Source organism: Mustela erminea, chromosome 17 (assembly GCF_009829155.1).
Source record: "Mustela erminea isolate mMusErm1 chromosome 17, mMusErm1.Pri, whole genome shotgun sequence".
Taxonomy (NCBI): Eukaryota; Metazoa; Chordata; class Mammalia; order Carnivora; family Mustelidae; genus Mustela; species Mustela erminea.
Window position 1 is genome coordinate 20,624,044 of NC_045630.1, and position 15,825 is coordinate 20,639,868.

The 15,825-nt window shown below is 37.4% G+C and overlaps 1 protein-coding gene across 2 annotated transcripts in view; it reads right to left on the minus strand.

The window, feature by feature from the left end:
• Nucleotides 1–1,313: 1,313 nt before the first annotated feature.
• The window catches only part of TRMT1L (tRNA methyltransferase 1 like), a 53,564-nt gene continuing 39,052 nt past the window's right edge, over nucleotides 1,314–15,825 (minus strand). For both annotated transcript variants that reach the window (XM_032318994.1, XM_032318995.1), the window contains exons 11-15: nucleotides 7,200–7,278; nucleotides 4,823–4,989; nucleotides 4,243–4,305; nucleotides 2,675–2,801; nucleotides 1,314–2,570 (exon numbers count right to left, since the gene is read on the minus strand). In XM_032318994.1, coding sequence (XP_032174885.1) covers nucleotides 2,318–2,570; nucleotides 2,675–2,801; nucleotides 4,243–4,305; nucleotides 4,823–4,989; nucleotides 7,200–7,278 — 689 coding nt within the window. In that variant the 3' untranslated portion in view covers nucleotides 1,314–2,317. The remainder of the gene's footprint in view (nucleotides 2,571–2,674; nucleotides 2,802–4,242; nucleotides 4,306–4,822; nucleotides 4,990–7,199; nucleotides 7,279–15,825) is intronic.

Consider the following 15,825-nt stretch of genomic DNA (forward strand, 5'->3'; position numbering starts at 1 on the left):
GATATATCCTGAGTGTATGGTTAGTAGTAATGTAAGTGACTAGCAGAGTCAGCCTACTGATTTCCTGATGGTAGAGTAAAAACTGCTTTCTTGTGTTAATCAAATTTTAATGGAGGGATGTAATTCATGTTCACTTTACAATGCAGTCAGCATTTGTGTGCCCCAGGCTACTACAGTTGTTATGGAAGTGAACAAAGTGCTAATGTAGCATTATTTGGAATTTTAAAATTATTTCCTCTTTAGGTTGATGCATTACCTTAACAGACTTCTTTTTTTTTTTTTTTTTTTTTAAAGATTTTATTTATTATTTATTTGATAGGCAGAAATCACAAGCAGGCAGAGAGGCAGGCAGAGAAAGAGGGATGCAGGCTCCCTGCTGAGCAGAGAGCCCGATGCGGGGCTCGATCCCAGGACCCTGAGATCATGACCCGAGCCGAAGGCAGAGGCTTTAACCCACTGAGCCACCCAGGCGCCCCGCCTTAACAGACTTCTTAACTACTTCCCACGGCAGTTTCTTTGGAAAATTTCCCTGTGTATGTGAAATTAATAGACATATTTTAAATAACAGTAATTAATATATTCTGATATCACATTAGGCACCTAGCCTAAACCCCAGCTTTATCACTGATCAAAATGTTATGCTGATAAGCATTTAGCAAGCGGAGACTGATACTCAGTTTAATAATATGTAGTAAATCAGATGGTCAAAGTGCTGGTTTACATTCTGGATTTATAGTAATTTTTAACTATATAAACAAAAATAATAACTTTATTTTTGTGCTCATTTGTGAGTAATAATTTGAACTGGCAAGAATTAGTTTTTTATGGTCATTAGAGAAAATAACTTGCACTTCACCTATACCTTTATTTTAGTAAAACATGATTCTGTTAATGGGAGAAGAAAAAAAAAATACCCAGCTGTAACTATGCTGTAATAAGGAGATTTTTTTTTTTTTAAATTTCTGCTAATATACTATGTTAACCTCACTCCCTGGATTTTTATATATGTGTTATGGGTGGTTTTTGTTTTTGTTTTTTTTAAGATTTCATTTATCTGAGAGTGAGCAAGCATAAGCGGGGAGGAAGGTGTGTGTGTGAGAGGGAGAAGCAGGCTCCTGGCTGAGCCCAGTGTGTGGCTGGATCCCAGGACCCGGGATCAAGACCTGAGCTGAAGGCTTCACTGATGAGGCACCCGGGCACCTTTCAGTTCTAACTCCCTCTTCCATCCCCCAAGCCAGTAATACTTGTAAGAAGTTACTTCCTCTCAGAAGTACTTCAGGGTAAATATGATTAAGTCCTTGAGACAAAAAATCTAAACTTTATACCAAATCCTTTTATATCAAAACTCTTACATTCACATGAAGCAAGAACAGTATTTATTAATGGAGTTTCCACTAATTTTCATAGTCATGTTTGCCTGGGCTACTTGTTATACAAAAAAAGGAAGCACATACACACACCCGAAAACAAATCTATCCCTCCCCCCACCAAAAAAATCCTCACTTCATAAGTTCATAAGGTGACAAGTTTTACTTCTGAGAGGTAGCACAACCAAGCAAATGAATATTGTACGTGCGCTAACTGAGGCACTTGAGATCACCCCATTTAATTTACAGCAAAACCTCTCCTCTTCAGAATTTCAGTGCTTACGAAGAATTACTGTATTAGAACAATGGTCTCAATTTACTTGACAAAATCTTACTGACTTGATCCTCTAGACCTTAACTTGGAAGAAAAATGTATTTCTATCTCAGGCAAGAATTTAGATTCTCAAAAGCTACTGATAAAAGATCAGTGTGGAAAGAAGTATGATTTCTTAAAATTGGGAACATATTTTAGCTTTGTAATTGTGAAATCGCATTAGTGATCATGAAAAAACATTGTTCTGTTCAGGGTAATTTCATATGTAAAAGGCTCCTGGCTTCATTTTGTGAGCTACAAACAGAAAAAGATATGAATCAGCTTAAGCAGACATGTGATTAAGAACAGTAAAGGATGGCTTCCATAACAGACATAAAATTGCTAACACTTTGCAAGTGGAAGTTTTCTGAGTTACTAAATGGTAGGGTGATCTCAGTCATAAACTTGGCTTCATATGAAATGTTTTCATTAAAATTTTCAGTTTTCTTTACAGTAAGAAAAACCTGGAAAGCATAGCTCCCAAACTAGCTAAGTTAGAAACTGCTAATTTTCTGAATGAAAACAGCACTGTTTTTATTTTTACACCACTGAGTTGAAAGAATAGAAAAAGAACTACAGTTGGTATAGAGAACTCTTAGGCCATCTATACAGACATCTGAGTAACTCTTCTCTACATTTACCATCTTCTGCAACTGCTTGCTTCTGCTTTGTCATTCACGGACATTTCAACCCTGCCGGCTACTGTATCTTCGGAGGCTGACTGGACATGGCCCTCCGACTGTCCTCCAGTGTAGGTAGGGGTGCTGTACTTTAAAAGGATCGATTTAAACTGCATCAGAGGCGCGTCTGTACGAACACCCATGGGGTCAAAATGAGTTCGGCTTACTCGAAAGCCTGCTTGAGAAAGATAGCACAAAAACTTTTTTAACCTGCAGCAAGGAAAGGAAAAAAAGAGAGATTTTGTACCTTACTTAAATCACAATGTCATTAAAATAGCAAATATACATTTTGCCATCCACTGGCTTTGTCTTACTTTGGCATATTCATTCCTTTAATGCTGTGTCTGTGGATGTTGTAATAAAAGGGAGGATGTTCAGAACTGACATCAGTCTTTGGCCTTTTAGCTGAAGTTGTGATTGTTTCATTACCTTTTCTCTTTCCTGAAACATACATATATACACAAAATCAGATACGATACCTTTATAATGACTATTTTTGGCCTGATATTTTCTATCATGAAAGGTTTAAATGTTAATCAGTTTTAGAATAATTTTAGAGCTATAGAATAACTATAGAGATGAGTCTAATTCCCTTAATCTGTACATAAAAAAAGGCTCAGAGACTTTAAATATTTTTAGAACTTAGGTTTTACTTTAGAACTTACGTTTTACCTTTCTTTAAAAAAGATTTAAGACACCTCTGCTGAAGGTGAGTAGCTTGGCTGAATTTATACAATGAACAGAAGTACAACGATGCTCTTAAATCTAATGCTTTTTGCAATGTACCATAATACCTTTAACCTCCGACAGAGAAATTAAGTAGAAGAGATCATTTTTAGAAAACCAGTTGAAGATGCCAACTGAAAGTGACTGGTGGGAAGAGCATATAGTAGTTATTAAACTCAAGTTATTAAACTCTTTCTAAATATATATGTATATATACACACATATATACATATATATGTGTGTGTGTGTGCGCGCGTGTGTGTATAAAGATTTATTGGGGGGAGAGAGCAGCGTGAGGGGCTGAGAGAGCATCTCCAGCAGACTTCCCACTGAGCATGGATGGAGCCTGACATGGGGCTTGATCTCATGACCCTGAAATCATAACCTGAGCTGACACCAAGAGTCAATGCTTGACTGACTGTACCACCCAGAAGCCCCTAAGTTGTCTTTTTAAAAAGCAAAACAAAACCTTAGACTTTACAGCACTGACATTATAAATCTTAAAATCCTTTTGAAAGGAATCTGCAATGCCTAATACAACCATATTTTGAAGTGCACATATCTCAAATTGTGAGAAGGGCCATATAGTATATTCTTACAGCTAAGGTACAAGGTCTTCTAGTTAATGAATGGAATTATTATAAACCATATGTTGAGGGGTGCTTGGGCCCCGTCAGTTAAGTGTATGCTTTTGGCTCAGGTCGTCATCTTCAGGTCCTGGGACTGAGCCCTGCATCAGGCTTCCTGCTCAGCAGTGAGTCTGCTGCTCTCTCTCCCTCTGCTCATTCTCTCAAATAATTAAAATCTTTAAAAATAAATCATGCTGATGAGAAAATTTAAAAGAATTAGAATAAAAATCTTTATAGTAATCAAATATAATTTGGTCTTAGTTTGGTTCACATGGTTCTTCAAAGTCTTACAGTTCCTTCAAGGGGGATCACTACATATTAGAGATGTGAACAAGTGCATGTTAATAGAAATTCTGAACAGTGCAAAGGACAGATAAACAAGTTTTACTATAGCTGTATTGTCTGTATAATGAAAAGGCATTTTAGAGTAGGGCACCAAAGCAATCTGTTCTCTTCCTGCCCTTTTACTATCTGCATTTTTGCACTGATAAATATTTACATACACACACATATACATACATACCTACCTTGTGCAATATAGTTATCTGTTGTGGTATCGTCTGTAGTTTTAATAAACACACCACATTCTTCTAGAAGCAAATAGGAAAGGAAAATATTTTACAGACTAACATTAGCAATTTGAAGTTTAAATAAAAGCTTAGTAAGTTCTATCCACACTGTTTTTATGAAATACGTGAGATTCTTTGGTAAACAGACTGTAAGAATTAGATTTTTTAACTGTGTAACAGTAATTGCTACTTCTAATGACTTACAAGAATACTAGAATGTCTAACAGTCAGTCCCACTCTTGTATCAACAGCCTGATAAAACTACAAAAGCCTATTTACACTAAAGAGAAAATAAAGGACAAAATAGCCTTAATGAGTAATAAGTATAAACAACCTTCCTGTCTCAATGGCTATTATGTAAATTTCTGGCCACACTAATCTCAATTACCTAAGGTTTCTCTTTCTAGAAACAAGATAGAGGCTAATAAAATCACAACAGACTTTTAGTTTTTTTAATCTACTAAAATTGGAGAAAAATATATATTTGTATCTTAATAAAACTATTATTCATTTCAGGCCCTGAATACAAATTAGTCACCTTGCTTGTTGAGATTTGAAGGTGCATGAACTGAAAACTGACTTTGAGGAGTACACTCTGATTCAAAGATTAATGTCTTTATTAGGGTTTGAATGTCATCTAAACCATGGTGAAAAGATTCAAAGAGCATTCTTTTGAGGAATCCAGTATTGAAAAGGGAACTTGACCTGAAAAAAAGAAAAAATACGGAGAAATGGGTGTGAAAAATGTCTATTAAAAAAGTGTAATTTAACTATGAGATATATTACTAGTTATAGGATGGAGAAAATGGTGAAATTTTAAAAAGTTTATGATTCAATTTAAAATTATTTTCTGTTTTTCCCACTCCTTTTATCATGTTAGTTCTCTAATGGGATTAGTCATGGGAATTTCATTCAAAGTAAATCAACAAAGGATTTATTGAACCCTCATGTAAGGTGTAAGGTGTACCCTGTGGTACATGGGGACACGGAGGGGAAACCAAAGTAGAAAATAGTGTTTGCCCTGTAACAGCCTATAAATCTAGACAGACACATAGTGTGATACAGAAGTTTTCACAATGCATCTTCCTGTCAGTAAAATCTTAATCCAATGTGTATATGTAGGGTGGAGTGGGCAGGAGGAGATATAGGAGGAGCATCAGATGTTGTAATGGTGATTCATTAAAAACATGGCACAAGGGTAAGTCTGATTTGCTTCCCATTTGAGAAGCACAGGTGGAACAGACAGAATGTAAAGTCCAAGTCAGATAAACCTAGATTTTCATGCTGGCTCCACCACTTACTACCTACGGAGCTGGAGTAATTAGTGCTTTTGAGTCCCTTATTCCTCGTTATAAAATAGGAAATAAAACTTCTCAGACTTGTTTCGGGAACTAATGAGATGACACACATAAAATCCTTAGTCTGAGGTATATCCTCAATGAATGAAAGTTATTATCATTAGGTTAGCAAATATATATGAAAGGATATATCATTTTAAAGTGTCAAATGAATTATCAATGTAAGATTTACTAAAATGGAACTGAGAATGTTGGGTTAAAGCATTAAGAGAGACTTCAAAGAACACAACTGAATCGGAGCTGGAGAAAGGGGAAGAGACTGCGTAAGAGTAAAGACATGAACAATGGTTTTGAATGAGGAAATCCTACGACATGGTTTATAATTTAGTGCTGGAATCAAGAAATCTGAGTTCTGGCCCTGCCTGTAGTACTACTAATTTTGGGGGTTCACTTTCAGCCAGCACTTAAAAACACTGTCACTGGGGTGCCTGGGTGGCTCAGTCGTTAAGCATCCTGGGATCAAGCCCTGCATCGGGTTCCCTGCTCAGCGCGAAGTCTGTTTCTCCCTGTCCCATCCCCTGCTTGTGTTCCCTCTCTCCCTTTGTCTCGCTCCGTCAAATAAATAAATAAAATCTTAAAAACACCAACAAAAACCCCTGCCATAAACTTCTCCATAAAATGAGGATGTTGGGCTCGATCTTCCTTCTGGATCCAGCAACGTGTTACTCCTAATTCCCCCGGTCCTCAGCTCAGCGAGAGGAAGAACAACCTGCAGCAAGTGCTATAGCAAGAGAGCACTAAAGGAAAGGCTAGCTAAGTCATTCTTGGCTTAAGAATATGTGCATGAGATGAGGACAAACTAACGGGCCCCAGCACAAACATTTACCATTTGAGTTAAATTTTAGGTTTAGTAGATGACTAAACCTTGACCTTATAAGCAAGGTAGAAATCTGCCATGATTCTTGTCACAATTTTGTTAGGAATCTCAAATTTCTATCAGAATCTCTAGTGACAACCTAAAAGTAAGGGTTCTGATTAAAAACAATTCAACTTTAAAGTCACTAAAAACACAACGGCTAGTTTACTAATGATGCAGAAGCACACATACACACATTGGGCCCCCTGCTCAGAGGGGAGTCTGCTTCTCCCTCTCCCTCTGGCCCCACCCCTGCTGCTTGTGCACTCTCTCAAATAAATAAAATCTTTTAAAAAAATGCATTTAATAGACTAACCTACTGAACATCATAGCCTAGCCTAATCTACCTTACACATGCTCAGAAAGCACTTCCCTTAGCCAACAGTGGGCAAAATCATCTAGCACAAAGCCTATTTTATTATAAAGTATTGACTAGTTCATGTAATTTATTGAATATTATGCTGAAAGTGAAAAACAATGGTTCTAAGTGTACTGGTCATTGACCCTCATGATTGCGTCCACTGGCTTGCTGTTACTGCCCAATATGAGAGAAGACTATCGCATTTTGCTAGTTTGGAAAAGATAAAAATTTACAATTTGAAATACATTTTCTATCAAATGTGTATTGCCTCTGCACCACTATAAAGTTGAAAAATCCCAAGTTGGGGACCATCTGTATATTATTAGGCTTAAGCACATACCATAGAGGTCCAAGTTCTATTGCTGTCTTTCCGGGCATGCTTCCGTGACAGTTACAGGGCAGCTGTCTGTATGGGTTTTCTGAAAATATTATAAAAAGAAAAATCAAAGGAGAAATAATATTGTAAATAGTAACTTAAATTTATAATAATTTGCAGCCACTACATAATGAGGATCTACTATGTGCCAGGTATTATGCTGAGTATTTTACACACATTTAAAAATTTTAATCCTTACAACTCTCTGAAGCAGGTACTGTTAAAATCTCAATTATCCAGATCAGAGAATTAAAGCTTAAGAGAGGTCACAGAAATCTGTGTCAGATGGCTTATAAGAGGCATAACTTTTACTAGCTTTTTTCATCACTATGCTACGTGAAATAATTTCAGTAGGAGAAAATCCTTAGAAGTCCACAAGATACCCATTTAAAATCAGCTGATGGGAGGTATAATTTACATGCAATAAAATGTATACATGTTATGTGAAAAGGTTGATGAGTTTTAACAAATAGATATAACCATGTAACCAACATCCCATCAAAATAAAGACATTTCTCATTAGTTGCTTCTTCTGCAATGGGAAGAAAACAAATTACTCCCTAGACTTGATTCAGCCTATATTCAGCCCTATTACTCCCTAGGCTTGATTCTAGCCTATATTCAGCCCCCAAAATATAGGCTAGAAGAATCGTAATTCAGTTTAAAGAACAATGAGAGGCCTTATATAATCCCAAGGAAATTGGAGAAATTGGACAAGTACTAGCATTATTCTTAGTTTCCAAAATGGGCTACTATGAACTGTTCAGTTCCCTAAGCCCTAGATTAGCATTATTTTAAATCATGCTCACCCACTAACTTCCCTCAGGCCATTCTTGGGTTATTATTCACTTTCTTGAAATGGCCTGATCTGATCAATCAGTCCTAGATATATCCACAATTCAGAATTTTATGGTGGGAGGGACATAGGTCTATAGCTATGCTATCGGACATCACTGTTATTCAAGATGATTAAATGGGATAATGCACAGACGTGAGATCTTTAGATTTATTTGAAGGCTTCTTCCCTCACTGTTTTTACTAGATCTACTTTTCAGTATTATTTAACTCTAAGCCTTAAAGAATGTTATCATCAACATTGGATTCATTAAGAACTATGCTCCTCAAACATTATGTGAATATATCCAAGAAGTCTTCCCTCAAACCATTAAATAAGTAAATTATAATACTATAGTCAGTATTACCCCAATTAGGACAATTTATATTTACAGTTGTCAGTTACACCCACTTACCACAGGTAGGCAGCACACACATGAATTTTTATTAGTCAGTTTGTTTCCTGATGCATTTATAAAATGTTCCCATCGTATCTATGTATGTTTTTTCCTAAACCTCTTGCCTAGGATTTCTCAGTGTTAGGCCAGCAATAGCAAATTTCCTCTTTGACAGGTCACAACTATCATTTCAACTCACCAGGAGCAAAAAATGAAAGGGTATATACCATGTCATCAGTATATAGGCTATGAAGACAATTCCAGATGAGGATTAAAAAAATATTCGGAGACTTCTATTTAAATGCAATAGATTGAACAGGTATGTTCTCTCTTCTATCCTTTAAAGCATTATTAAAATGAGAACAAAGAATAAAAGTCAAACCCAAGGATAAATAAAATGGGAGCAGAGGTAACAAAAGATAGTAAGAGATGTCAATAAAATTTTTGAAGTGGAAATAAGGTACACAAGAGGACAGATGATTTAGCAGGCCAGACAATGCTAAAGCTAAGCCTGAAATGGGCAGACAGTCTACCGATAACACAAGTAAGCCCTCTAGTGCTGTGGGACCCCAGAAAGACCTAAGAATGGAAGGTACTGATCATCTTGGAAGATGGATATGGGGCAGTAGTGCAAAAAAGAAGCCTGGCTGAAAATTTTTAAGGAGTTTGATAAAGACCTTTAAGATTTCTTTAATACCCACAATCAGACTTCTGTGCTTCCTCATTCCAAAAAATGAAGTTAATCTTAGGTGAGGCTGAACCATGGAGGACCTGGAGCCAGAGGCATCAGTCACAGTTGAGAGATTTATGAAAAGAGAGGGATTAAGTAAAAGACATCATAAATGGTAAGACCTTCCAAGTCTCCTTTCCCAGCATGGCTCTAGAAAGCTGATGGAAGATTCAAAGATTACTCTAGAAAAACTTACCAGTACAAGAGAAAAACCCTAATATATTCATTTTCATCTGGGGGATTCCCTTGTGAAAGGGCAGACTAGTGCCTTCTCATTGGAGTAAAATATATCAGTCTATAAGCCCTGACTCCAGTGCTCCCAAAAAACTTGCAGTGTGGAGAGATAACCAAGGACCATTAGACATTTGAAATGTACCATGACAGAGAACAAAATTACAACACAGAAAGAAATTGTTAGGAAACAGAAGAACTAAAACAAAATAACAGAAACAACAATACAAAACTGAACTGAAAAAATCTTCTCTCCCTTAAATAAAAATATGCCCAATTATAACCAATATTCTTAAAGAGCTACGATCTGATTTTGTATCTCCGAAACAAGAATAGGACACTATTAAAAAAACAATGAAAAAACATGAAGTAACTTAAAAACTGACAAAATATGACAAATTTAAAAAAGGAGAGTTGGAAAATAACAATCAGGGAAATCTATAAAGTAGAACAAATGCCCATGAAATGAAAAAGACTGTCCAACTGGGGCCATATTCTACTATGGACTCTTCAGATCACTTAAGCCCCAGAAGAGTTATTTTAAATCACGCTCTCTCACTAACTTCCCTCAGGCCATTCTTGGGTCATCATTCACTTTCTTGGAATTCCCCTACTGGGTATTTCCTTAAAGAATAGTAAAACACTAATCTGAAAAGATACATGCACCCTTATACTTACTGCAGCATTACTTAGAATAGCCAAGATATGGAAGCAACCTAAGCGTCCATCAATAGATGAATGGATAAGGAAAATGTGGTATTTATATATATTCTCGCACAATGGAACATTATGCAGCCATAAAAAGGATAAGATTGTACCATTTAAGACAACAAGAATGGACCTAGAGGGTATTAAGCTAAGTGAAATACGTCAGATTGAGAAAGACAAATACCGTATGATTCCATTGAAGTGGAATCTAAAAAATTTTTTAAAAACCCCACCAATGAATAAACAAACAAAAAGCAGAGTTAGACCCATAAATACCGAGAAAAACTGATGTTTGCCAGAGGGAAGGGAGGATGGTTGAAGGGGAAAGGGAGATATAGTCCTCCAGTTAGGGAATAAGTAAATCATGGGAATAAAAGTCACAGCGTAAGAAATACAATCAGTGATACTGTAATACTGATGTAGTGGGACAGATGGTAGCTATACTTGTGGCATAATGTAGAAATTTGTCAAGATCACTAAGTTGTACACCTAAAAAAAATAACATTGTGTGTCAACTATACTCAAAAAAGAAAAATTGAAAAAAAAATGTGGTATATATGTGATAGAATATCATTCAGCCATGAAAAAGAGGGAAACCTTGCAATTTGTGACAACGTGAATGAACCTTAACGGCATTATACTTACTGAAATAAATCAGATAGAGAAAGAAATACTTTATGATCTCACTATATGTGAAATCTGAAAAAGCTGAACTCATAGTAACAGAGTAGATTGGTATTTACCAAGACCCAGGGGTGGGGGAAATGAAGAGATGTTGGTAAAAGACTATAAACCTTCAGTTAAAAGATGATGTGGGGATCTAATAATATACAATGTGATTATAACAATGCTAGATTGTATCATTGAGATTTACTAGAGAGAGTAGATCTTAAGTATTCTTATTACACACACACACACACACACACACACACACACACGAAAGGAACTGTGAGGTCATGAAAGCATTAACCAGTCATACTGTGGGAGTTCACTATACATGTACATGAAATCAGTGATACGCATTGTACACCTTAAAGAGTTCTTGTCAATTATATCTGAATAAAGCTGGTAAAAACATAGTAAGTTCCAAAGGAAGGACCTCGCCTCTGGAAGAAAAGAAAGAATACAAGAGTTAAGAGAAAAAATATTCCAGGGCTGAGAAGGTAGTGGATTAAGAGGACCCTAAGCTTACCTTATCCCATGGATACAGTTAGAGAACACTTACGTATCACAAATAACCCAGAACACAACCCGGAGACTGGCAGAACAAACTCCACAACAAAAGGTAGAGAAGATGGGGCGCCTGGGTGGCTCAGTGGGTTATAGCCTCTGCCTTCGGCTCAGGTCATGATCCCAGGGTCCTGGGATCAAGCCCTGCATCCAGCTCTCTGCTCAGCGGGGAGCCTGCTTCTCGGTCTCTCTCTGCCTGCCTCTCTGCCTACTTGTGATCTCTGTCTGTCAAATAAATAAATAAAATCTTAAAAAAAAAAAAAAAAGGTAGGGGCACCTGGGTGGCTCAGTGGGTTAAAGCCTCTGCCTTCAGCTCAGGTCATGATCCCAGGGTCCTGGGATCGAGCCCCACATCTGGCTCTCTGCTCAGCAGGGAGCCTGCTTCCCTGTCCCTCTCTCTCTGCCTGCTTCTCTGCCTACTTGTGATCTCTGTCAAATAAATAAATAAAATATTTAAAAAAAAAAAAAGGTAGAGAAGAGGCCACACTGAAGAGGGTAGGAAGGGCAGAAATGTGGTGGACAGCAAACCAGCATCCTCGTTGGACATGGGGAGGGAGCACTGGAGTGGAAATGGGAGAGAAACATTCTCCTACCTGGGAGCTCACACAGGGAAAAGAGATACCTATAACATCTGGCTTTGAAAGGGAGAGGGGGGCTGAATTTCATGAGTTTTAGAACCAGTGGGGCTTAAAGCCTGGCATTTTGAAAATCAGGAGGCTCAGTTCTGGGAGAGCCTGGAGGGCAACAGGAAGTTCAGACCCTGCCCATAAAGAGCCAGCCTGACAAAGAGCCCACAGACATTCAGCAAAGAAGCAGCAATTTGAAAAATGCCCGGGACAGTGGGGAGGGAGAGTAGTTTACTCATTTCAGATCATGTCCCAGAGGGGCAGGGATTGCTAAGGGACTTCTCTAGGGCATATTCAAAAAAAGGAAAAAAAAATCTTTTCCCCGTTTGAATCCCATGAATCCCTATCCCATGAATACTCTATTCAGCAAGGCTATCATTCAAAACAGAAGGTCAGATAGAGTTTCTCAGACAAACAAAAGCTGAAGGAGTTCATGACCACTGAGCCAGCCTTACAAGAGATGTTAAAGGGGACTCTTGAGAAGAAGGGACTGTAAATAAGAGTAAGAGATGTAGGAAACACCAAAACAATAAAAGCATATCTTTAAGGGGCCCCTGGGTGGCTCAGTGGGTTAAAGCCTCTGCCTTCGCTCTGGTCATGATCCCAGGTACCTGGGATCAAGCCCCGCATGGGGCTCTCTGCTCAGCAGGGAGCCTACTTCCTCCTCTCTCTGCCTGCCTCTTGCCTACTTGTGAGCTCTGTCAAATTAATAAATAAAATCTTTTTAAAAAAAAGCATATCTTTAAAAATATAAGTATATCTTTAGGGGCGCCGGGGGGGTGCTCAGTGGGTTAGGCCTCTGCCTTTAGGCCCAGGTCATGGTCTCAGGGTCCTGGGACTGAGTCCCGCATCAGGCTCTCTGCTGAGCAGGGAGCCTGCTTCCCCCTCTATCTCTGCCTGCTGCTCTGCCTACTTGTGATCTCTCTCTCTGTCAAATAAATAAATAAAGTCTATCTAACTATCTATCTATCTCTTTAAAAATCAGTCAAGGGATTCACAAAATAAAAAAACATAAAATATGACACTATATAGCTAAAATAGTGGAGAGAGAGGAGTAAAGAATGGGTTCAAACTTAAATGACCATCAATTTAATATAGACTGCTATATGCAGAAGACGTTTATACAGATCTAATGATGACCACTAATCAAAAACCACTAATAGATATGCAAAGAATAAAGAGAAAGGAATCCAAATATATCACTAGAGAGAGTAAATTATGAAAAAGAGCAAGAGAAGGACCAGAGAAGTACAAAACAACTACAAAACAAGTACTAAAATGGCAATAAATACAAAATCTATCAATAATTACTTTCAATGTAAATGGACTAAGTTCTCCAATCAAATGAAATAGGGTGATGGAATCGTTAAAAAAATGAGATCTATATGCTGCCTACAAGACTCATTTCAGACCTAAAGACACATGCCAATTGAAAGTGAGGCGATGCAGAACCATTTATCTTGTAAACAGATGTCAAAAGAAAGCTGGTGTAGCAATATTTGTATTGAACAAAACAATTTAAAACAAAAACTATAACAAGAGACAAAGAATACTACATAATAATAAAGGGGACAATCCAAAAAGAAGATACAATAATTGTAAATATTTATGCAACCAACATGGGAGTACCCAAATACATAAAACAATTAATAACATAAAGGAACGGGGCACCTGGGTGGCTCAGTGGGTTAAAGCCTCTGCCTTTGGCTCAGGTCATGATCCCAAGGTCCTGGGATCGAGCCCTGCATCGGGCTCTCTGCTCAGCAGGGAGCCTGCTTCCTCCTCTCTCTCTCTCTCTCTGCCTGCCTCTCTGCCTACTTGTGATCTGTCAAATAAATAAATAAACAAAATCTTAAAAAAAAAAATAAAGGAACTAACTGGTAGTAATACAGTAATAGTAGGAGACTTCAACATCCCACTTACATCAATGGACAGATCATACAAACAACAAATATATTAGGAAACCAAATCTAAATCCAACATATAGTCAAAGCATCATTCATCATTATCAAGTGGGATTTGTTCTCAGTATTGCAAGGATGATTCAATATTCACTAATCAATATTATACATCACATCAAAGAAAGGATAAAAACCATATGATCATTTTAACAGATGCAGAAAAAGCAACTGACAAAGTACAGCATCCATTCATGATAAAAACCCTCAACACAGTAGGTTTAGAGGAAACATTCCTCAACATAATAAAGGCCTTACATGAAAAACCCACAGCTAACACCATACTCAGTGGGGAAAAACCGGTTTTCCCTTCAGGTCAAAAACAAGACAAAAGGGTACCAGCTCTTGCCATTTTCATTCAACAGAGTACTGGAAGTCCTAGTCACAGCAATCAGACAACAAAAAGAAATAAAAGGTATTGAAATTGGTACGGAAGAAATCAAACTGTCACTATTTGCAGATGACAGGATACTCTACATAGAAAACCCTAAAAATTCCACCAAAAACTGGCAGAACTGATAAATGAATTCAGTAAGGTTGCAGGATACAAAATCAATGTACAGAAATCTGTGCATTTCTATACACTAATAATAACACAGCATAAAGAGAAATCAAGAAAACGATTCCACTGGGGCACCTGGATGGCTCAGTGGGTTATGCATCTGACTCTTGATTTTGGCTCAGGTCACATGATCTCATGGTCATGAAATTGAGCCCCATCTCAGACTCTACACTGGGTGTGGGGCCTACTTAAGATTCTTTCTCGCTCTCTATGTCCCTCCCCTCTCTCAAAAAAGAAAAAGAAAGAAAGAAAGAAGCAGAGAGAAGAAAACAATCCCAATTATAATTTCACTAGAAGTAATAAAATACCTATGAATAAACTTAATCAAAGAAGTGAAGAGCCTATACTCTGAAAAATATAAAACACTGATGAAATTGAAGATCACATAAAGAAATGGAAAGACATTCCATGCTCATCGACTAGAACAAATATTGTTAAAATGTCCATACTATACAAAGCAATCTACAGATTAAATGTAATCTCTATTAAAATACCAAAAACTTTTTACAGAACTAGAACATCCTAAAATTTGTACGGAACCACCAAAGACCCTGAGTAGCCAAGCAATCTTGAAAATGAAAAACAAAACGAGAGGTATCACAATTCCAGATTTCAAGTTATATTACAAAGCTGTAGTAATCAAAAGTATGGTATCAACACAAAAGCAGACACACAGATCAATGGAACAGAACAGAAAGCCCAGAAATAATCCCACAGTTAAATGGTCAATTAATCTTTGACAAAGAAGGCAAGAACTTAAATGTGAGAGAGGAAACCATAAAAATCCTAGAAGAGAGTACAGGCAGTAATTTCTCGGAAACTGGTCATAACAATATTCTCCTAGGTGTAGTCTGTCTCCTGAGGCAAGGGAAACAAAAGCAAAAATAAACTCCTGGGATTACATCAAAATAAAAAGTTTGTGCACAGCAAAGGAAACGACAAACAAAACAAAAAGACAATCTACTGAGTGGGGGAAGATACTTGCAAATGATAAATCCAATGAAGGGTTAGTGCAAAATATAGAAAGAACTTATACAACTCAACACCAAGGGCCCCCAAGTAACCCCCTAAAATTAGGAGACTTAAACAGACAATTCTCCAAAGAAGACACACAGATGGCCAACAGACACATGGAAAGATGCTCAATGTCACTCAGGAAATGCAAATCAAAACCACAGTGAGGTAACAACTCATACCTGTTAGGATGGCTAAAATAAAAAACTCAAGAAACAACAAGTGTGGGCAAGGATGTGGAGTACTGCTGGTGGGAACGCAAACTGGTACAGCCACCGTGGAAAACAGTATGGACGGTC